This window comes from Mobula birostris, chromosome 21 (genome assembly GCF_030028105.1).
Source record: "Mobula birostris isolate sMobBir1 chromosome 21, sMobBir1.hap1, whole genome shotgun sequence".
NCBI lineage: Eukaryota > Metazoa > Chordata > Chondrichthyes > Myliobatiformes > Myliobatidae > Mobula > Mobula birostris.
Window position 1 is genome coordinate 2260011 of NC_092390.1, and position 8976 is coordinate 2268986.

Here is an 8976-nt window from a genome sequence, read left to right on the forward strand (position 1 = left end):
ATTTATAATCCCTATTTCATTGAGAAAACGCTAAAGAATTGTTGGTTTTCCTCGCAGGATAGGCTGCTGGTACTAAAATATGCGATTGGTCCCAACATATTTGGGACGATTTGGGAATGGCTTTGTTTCAAACATTAATACCTGGCGTTAACTTCTTTGTACAGAGCTGCTGGCGACTTGATGTAGAGAACGCAGATTAGGAAAATGTCTACATTTTGGAGTTGAAAGTCGGAGAATGGAAGTTTTCTCAGGAACCATGCTGCTAATTTTGCCAAATAGAAATGCTGGCACCGAAGACGTTTGGAAGAGCTGAAAGCAATGGCGTATCATCTGCCGCAAATTTCGCTAACAAGTCGTGAGCACGCAAGGAAACAGAAACATTCCATTAGTTTAAAAAAGTACTTCAAGAAAGTACCGGGATAACTAAGTGAAAATGATAAGATTATCATTTCTAGCTCAGAGTTCACTGACTATTTATCAAAATGTAAAATTTCCAAAAATGATAAAATATGATGCGGTATGTAAGGGAAATCAGAACTGTGCGAGTGGCAGTAAGGCAATCACGGAGTTAAATTTTCAATTTGTTAAGGATACTACGCTTGAAATTAAAGCCCAAGCATAATGATTTCCATTAACAGCATTGTAATTTAGACCAAGACCATAAAATAGAGGAGCAGAATTAGGCCATTTGGCCCATCGAGTCTAACATCATGGCTGAAACCTCGGCCCCAGCCTCTTGCTTTCTCCCCATATCCCTTCATGCCCTGACTAATCAAGTTTATTTTGCTTCTCGTACAAATATCAGTTTATGAGGAGCGTTTTCCAAATTGTTATCAGTGCGTTCAGAACGGAACTTTCTTCGCAGAGTCCTCTAAATGGTCCAGTCGAATAGAACTGATATCCACGCTCACGTACATTTAAACTCACAACTAAATCACTTCTCTGATCACAAACATCAACATCTAAAAGTACAAACAACGACACAACCATACACACAGTACAAACACCGACACAGTCGTACAATCACACACACACTTCACACACCGACACACCCATACAATCACACACACTTACAAACGCCGAGAAACCGTACAATCACACATGTGCAAAACCGACACAACCATACAATAACACACGTACAAACACGGACACAACCATACAATCACACACACCTACAAACACCGACACAAGCATACAATCACACACACACACACACACACACACACACAAACGCGCGCGCGCGCGCGCACTCACTTATAATCCAGTCACAGTACCGATCACAGAAGAAAAAAACCTTAAAACACCAGGAAAAGAAAATAAGTTTACCGGCAACAAATAAATGTTCAAACGTGTGTACACACACACATAAACCTCATACGTATATTTTCCTGCATACACAGATTCCCACTGTGTTGAATAAGCCTCAGGATTTACAACTCTAATCGGTTATTATGGTTTGCGTGTTATGTATCAAGTAATGAGCCACGGTCTCGTTATTTTTGGGTTGTTCTCGGAATAATATTTAAACAGAGACCAAGTCTAACCGCTGATTCATTTTGTGCCATTGTCGACAGCACGTCATAAACGTAAACGCTAATTGTGCAGTTCCCTTCAAGCCCTGCATAAATTCTCATCGTTCATGGTCTAGGAAGTGGGGTTGAGCATATTTTGGCACATTGTAATTTGCAACAATTCCCCCCTGAAGGGAACAAATATCTCCCGCTGCACATTTATCAAATGTGGTAATAGCGTTTCAAGACAAATCATAACAAAGTGCGTCAAGGTGTTTACAGTAAGAAAATGAAAAGAAATCGTAAACTTTTGAAAAGTGGTCCAAAGAATTAAATTAAAAATTCGAAAGAAAATCATTAATTATCACTCAACTCTGCTAGAGTGTACGTAGGTCCTAAATAATCTGAACTGGGTCGGATATTTATATAATTCGTTATGCATACATTTCGGTATTACATACGTTTGATCAATTGAAAATAGAACAAGGGTTCGTAGTTATTGATGATAATAGTGCGAGCGATTTCAAAGAAACTTGTACAGGAACTTAAATGTTTAAACAGATAGACTGTATACAGGTGGGCCCGCCCTCAGGGAAACTTAATGATTACTGGCCGCAGCCGTAGCCAGCGCACTGTGAACGCCCCTGGCAGTATTAATTATAACCTGTGGTTTGATCTGTTGACCTTAAAGCCTACATGAAAATTGAGACAAGAAGCAAAAATAACACCTAGTTCGGTAATGATATTCCAGGGAAGGGCGTAGGTTGGTTCCCATCCTTCCTCAGAATAGTCGACATCCGAAACCGATGTTCGTAACTCTTAACCCCCAAAATAGCGCAGTAACTTGCTTAATTCGGGGAGATAATGACAATTACTACCAACCCTCAAGCCCCGCAGTAAAACAAATTTCCTGAGGATTCACTTTCGGTTGCTGGTTTGCAAATGATGAATCAAGTCGGATTGGATAGACTTGAGCGAAATTTCAGGCCGAAACCTCAATGGTGTACTGAGAGAGTGTCCTACAACACTTCAGACAGTACCCCATTGACCGCGTTTTGGTGTCTCTAAAAGCGACTTGAAGGACAGTGCATCACTAAAGGGCCTCAACCAGAAACTTCGACCTCTAATTTCGCTCCATTGGTGCTGTCTGCCTGCCTTGCTGAAACCCTCCGGCGTTTTTGTATGCGTTGGTATTAACGGAAATCCGACTCTAAATAAGTAAATGTAACATTGGCACTATGGATTTTGGTGGGCTTTATAGGAAGGGCTGTATTAAAGCAATTCCATTGCTAAACAACCAATAATAATTTTCTTTGCAAACCGTTTGAGTTTTGCTCTGTGCTTGCTTTAGTACTTTTGTAAATGCATTTTATAAGGAATGGTATTATTTTTGGAATAAAAACGCTACGTGACATTAAACAAGACATTTCTGCCAACACCCCGAAAACAGGAAGCTCAGAGGGGCAGAGGGAGAGAGGGAATGCCACTTAGCGCCAGCATCAGAAGCAAGTTTATTATCACTGATTATATGGCATTTTGAAAAATCAGACAAAACGCTGTTATTACTGCAGACCTGAAATCAAATGTTCCCCGTCCTGTTCAATTTTTGCCGCATTCCCTGTTTTATAAAATTTAATTCGTGTCTGAACCACATCGGCATCATAATCGGAAGAATGCCGATCAAACTTCGAAAAGGAACAATATGAATCTAATGGAAATTATAACACCCGATATAGGAATTAACAAAGAACTGGAGAGCTTGCTTGACTTTTCGTTGCTTGGAAAAGAAACAATTTAAAGTATTTCCGAGCCTCTAAAGGAGTACAACATTGTTGTACAAAGGGGCGTTATCGTAATATCGCGTTCAAGGCAAAAGTACAAGAAAATACTGCGGAAATTGGAAATCTAAAATTAAAACAGAAAATACTGGAAATCCACAGCAAGTCAGGTCACATCTGCGGGAAAAGAAACCGACTTAACGCTTCTGGTCGAGACCCTTCGTCAGAACTGGGAAGGAGACAGAAGGGAGTGTTTCTGATGTTAAACCTGGGGCGACCATGGAGATAAACTGTAAATAAACTTATCAGGCCAATAAGTGAATGGGAGCAATCATCGACAAAAAAAAAAGGCGAGATCTCAGCGGGTCTAAGGCCTGGGTCTTTACTGGAGTGATTAGACACAAGAAACCAGGAGGAAGCGCAGGATACTGTACTTACGCCACAAGCCTGGTCTCCTATTCAATATGATCACGGCTGATCTGTCCGGGACCGCACCTTTTCTTCGGTGCAACACACACAAAATGCTGGAGGAACTCAGCCCGCCAGGCAGCATCTATGGAAAAAAGTACAGTCGAAGTTTCGGGCCGAAACCCTTCAGCAGGAACGGCCTCTTCTGTGCGGGTTCCCAAATGACCTTAATTTCTAATTCTTTCAAATGTATATATGTACCTCATATTAAAATACCTCCAGTGATCTAGCCTCCACTACCTTCAGGGACAGAGAATTAGAGATACACCATTCCCCGCAAAAACGTAATTCCGTCTTTAACGACTATCCCCTTCTGCTGTAAGTACGTTCTTTTGTTGGAGTCTCCCTCTTGTGTAAACGTCTCCAACACCTCGTCATTATGTTTCCGTAAAAAACAAATTATATGGGAGCAGAGTTAAGCGGAAACCTTTGATCAATAACCAATCAACGTCTGTTTTAAATATACTGTACCCAGTGAATGTAAGATCACCCCTTCTCCCTCTAACCTGCAAAAGCTACAGAGCCGACCTGTCTACCCTCTGCTGATTCCAGAAATTAACCAGTAAATCCCTTCTCCTTTCCTCCACCGTATATGTCTGTACATTACATACACCGGGTGGGCGACACGCTAGCGTAGCGCTCCGTGCGCCGCTAGTACAGCTCGGGGTCTCGGAGTTGGGAGTTCAATCCCGATGCCGTCTGAAAGGAATGCGTCGGGTTTCTCCCGGGGCTCCGGTTCCCCTCCCACAGTCCAAACACGTGCCAGTTATTGACATTGTCCCGTGTTTATGTTAGGATTAAGCCGGGGGTTAATGTTAGGATTAAGCCGGGGGTTAACAGGTTATCTCTAAATAAAGGGGACCAGTAACAGTGACAGTTCAGACATTATTTGCTTTCAATATCGTGAAGGTTTCAGACGATGCTCATTATTTCTACGAGTGATACTGTCCTTTTAACGACCATTTCAAGCAAGTACTTTGTTTTCACATTGTAAACTGCAAAAATACGTGAATGTGATCTTCAAAAGATGTGCATACAATTCCAAATGCGACAGAAAGCAAGAGCTGCCTAAACATTGGCTTGAAGACAAACGTTAACATACATCTTTCCTAAAGTAGCATACTTTCAGTATTTACAAATAACAAAACAAGACATGAAAATAATTTTGGAAGGGCGGAAGTCCACGCTGCAATTTGATGCAATCATTCCAGGTGATTGACTTTAAAAGATGCTGCATTTCTTCCCAAGCGATTTAAAAATTGTATCTGCAAGGTAAATCTTTTAAAGTGGATGTTTGCTGAATTGTACATAATCTTTGCAATTTTACATCAATTCTCACAGACTCCGATCCAGTTCATTAGTGGCAAGATTACATTCTAAAGCGACCCCGTGTAGCCGGAAAGATCCACTCTCTGAATCGTTTTTTTTTAACTAAGTAGCGGATATTATAAAGATCTCTTAAACAGGCATATAATGCGTGTTTCCCTTAACGAGAACTGTGACTGACTTTTAAAGTACTGCTATTTTCTGCCAACGCACAAATCGATTTAGGAAGCTACTGTTTCAGAGGTTCGAGCGCACACTAAAAAGAAACTTTAGATTTTGTCTGAAACTATTTTCTTTCAAAAGTAGTACTAAGCACGGGGCTTGAACATCTTGCTTGCTTGGGGGACTGAATTGTGAAACGAACTGCCTTGAATATGGATACTACATATCTATGGAGCGGGTCAAATGGCTTTGTGCAAGCTCAAAGAAGATCTTACAGGAGGAAAGACACCAAGTATAATGTGCAAAATCTTTAACAAGATATTTGAAAGGCCATCGAAATTTCATTTTGAAGAAACTGTCAGATTGGAATTACTACCATTATCATCCAGTTTCCAAAATGGGCTTTGAATCTCGCCAATACGTAAAAACAAAAGTGCAGTATATAATGGTAGGTCTTTTCCCCGCTTTTGCACAACAATCTTACACAAACTCCCAGTAGAAACAGTCAATATTGTAGCACTGCGCAGTCGTCACATGCGTCAGTGATTTGCATCTTCGACACATGATCGTACAATTTATTAAAATAGTAATTCCAAACATTATGACTAAAAGTATGTCTTCCTCGAGGGTTCTCTGCGATTTTCCTTACTATAAACTCAAATCTACAAAATTAAAATTAACGAGGTTTGCTTCCCATTTGAATTTATAGATTTATTCATCTATTATAGTTTGATTTGAAATGAGATTATCTTAATGTTGCATCCAACTGTTTACACTTCATTCTACTGATTTCAAAGAGATCCATTTAATTGTGATATTAAATATACATCAGCATTATCCCGCATGTTTATCGTTGTAAGGTATTTCCCTTCAATTGATTTTATCCTCGCATTTTTATCTCTCCCAGTGCGTGTCTGACCGTATCTTGGATCTGGGGTCGTTTACAGACCTCAGGCAGCAAGGACGTGCCAGTGTAGCCATCGGCTCTTCTAGCTAAGGGAACATATCTGGGTTTTGTCTCATTGAGTGAGTCCATTAAAAGTTGAAGTAAACACTGTTCAAGCGCCCATAATCTTGGAGCTTCAATTTGCTTCCTTCTGCTATGCTCAACTTCTTATTTTCTCAAACCAGCTATTCAAAGTTTTCCCCTAAACATCCTGCCACAAGTGGATCTAATTGAATGGGTCCAGCATTGCGATCTTAAGATAAACAATTTTAAAAATGATTGTTTTATTCGTCATCAGCCATTAAACTGAAAACAAGTTCCAGGCATCGAAAGATTTTCCATTTATATATAAACTTTGACATCCATAGAACATCCTCCTAGTGTTTTTCAACCAATGAACAGAGCGGGTACTTTTAATGAAACTAGGTATCTTTCTTCCAGTTACAAAGAAATCCTTTTGTCAGAAGTAATACAATTTGGTAACATGTAAAGGAGTTTGTTTGTAATTCAAGAGAGTTGCTTTGTTACTGAATGAAAATTTCAGTCAGTTTGAAACTTCCCTGCTATGATCTGTAGCTTACAGCTGTTTAGAAATCACCCTTTGCCTTGTCCTAATGTATAAGCAAATTTGGAGAGAATGTTTACAGTATTAACCTATTTGTTAGTTAAATATAAATGCAAAAATATATGTAGGTATTACATCTAATATTAAGTAATGCAAACAACTACGTTTATAAAGTTACAACTTATAACCCATTAGCAAAATGACTTAGGCCAAATGAAGGTTGGGGGGGGACAAGGATATTTAAGTTTTTTTTTCGCTTGCACATTACTAAGTAATCATTGCCTGGTGAGAGTTCTTAAAATAATTAATGTTTTAATTGAAAAGATCCATTGCACACGAAATCGCTAGTCCAGTATTAATGACCTGTAATACACACCAATCGCTTCCTCTTGACGAATAAAGAATTGTTGAAAATAGCCGTGACAATTAACCAGTAAAATACTCTCTTACTTTCTCTCCACACCAGTCGAAACATTGCAAAAAAGCGCCTCCGACGCAATCTTTTCTCTGCTCCCAATTAAATATATATTGTTTAAAAGCTAATCATCTACCCTTAACAAATAAAATATCGAGAACTTTGATAATTAGCTAGTAAAACACTCTCTCGCGCTCTCCCCCACTCCACCACCCCAAGCTCCTCAAACACAAAATTTTATCTGCTCCCAATTAAATATTTATTACTTAAAAACACAGCTGCACAAACTGGCTCGACTCATAAAAAGTGACAGCCGTTTCTTTAATATCAGGCAGGGGCTCCAGATGGGCAGATTGTGATGCCGACTTCCTCTCGCTCAATTTTCGAACCGCTCGGGCAGAAGGGTTTCGAGATGATTTCTGCCGCGTTTATGGATCGCCTGCGCGTTAGTCATGGTACCAACTAAATCATTCGACATGCACATTTGTTCGCCGCTTTTGTCAGAGGGGGAAAACTATGGATTTTTATGCTTTTCAGGGATATGAAAGGATTTGAGTAAATGTTCTGATTACCTTGATGTGGTGGGCGGAATCTGTGGCTGCCCTCCTGATGTTTCTGGATCGGAGCCCGGTGTTCGGGCAGCCATGTCACCAGTATTTCTATCGGGTTGTTTGTTCATGCTGCAATCACTGGTTTGTTTCTTCCTGCCAGCTATACCTGCTAATACTTTGCCTCCCCTCTAACTGTCAAGGGTCCAGTCCCAACACGAGCACTGCGGCAAAAAACTCCCCGTCGCTGTCGTTTTAAAGAACGGATGGGACCCGGCTTGATGTGTTCAAAGCTGAGTCAAGCTCCCGAATACTTTGATTCTTCGATTTCTCCTTGGGGGTTCTCTGACAACTTCATTCACTCTCTTGAAGAGCACCTTCAAAGGATTAGACAGGAAGCAGGTGAATTTACGGAAGAAACAGACAGAAAGTCAATGGGTCGCCCAGCTCCTGTTGATAGGCCAGCCTGTCTCTCAGCAAGTGCAATTGACGGACACCAGACGAGAACATCGAAATGCCTTCTCTATTTGATGCGTCTGGAATGCTATTAGTCACCCAGTAGGTGCAGAATCAGCCTGCAAGCAGCTGCTATTCTGATAACCCGGACAGCAGCTGGATCAGATTGCAATGTGGCCAGTGTCAAGCTCTCCTGACCAACACAGACACAACCTCCTCTGGATACCCCGAACCGTGTATGACAGCACAATCTCACTGTCGTAAATCAGCGCAAGAAGCTAGGAGAGAAATTGTTGATTAAAAATAAGCCAGATCACTGCTTCTCACCCAAAAAGGAGGGGCAGTTAATAATATTACTATAAATACATGAATGACAGGTAAAGTGTCTTTTCTTCAGGCATGTTTCTCAGTCACACATTAGTCCCCAGTGATTTTTCCCAGAATTGAACTCTATATAATACCGAAGAATATGCATTTAAGGCGAGGGGAGTGCGATTTCAAAAGCAAGTTTGTTTGTACGCGGAGAGTGGTGCGTACCTGGAATACGCTTCGTGAGATGATGGTAGAGGCAGATACATGAAAGGTTTTTTAAGAGACGCTTGAATCGGCTCATGATCTTGAATAAATGGGAGACCATAAGATACAGGAGAAGAATTAGGCCATTTGGCCCATCATTTCATCATGGCTGATCCAATTTTCCTCTCAGCCCCAGTCTCAGACCTTCTCCCCATATCCCTTCATGCCCTGACCAATCAAAAGTCTATCAACCACTTCCTTAAATATACATAAAGACTTGGCCTC

General features: G+C 40.6%; 1 protein-coding gene across 1 annotated transcript in view; it reads right to left on the bottom strand.

Moving 5' to 3' along the window:
- rbm20 (RNA binding motif protein 20) overlaps window positions 1–8184 on the bottom strand; it is a 330139-nt gene extending 321955 nt beyond the window's left edge. Inside the window, exon 1 of the mRNA XM_072239839.1 lies at window positions 7744–8184. Within this exon, the coding sequence (XP_072095940.1) occupies window positions 7744–7850 (107 nt within the window). The 5' untranslated portion in view covers window positions 7851–8184. The remainder of the gene's footprint in view (window positions 1–7743) is intronic.
- Window positions 8185–8976: the final 792 nt, after the last annotated feature.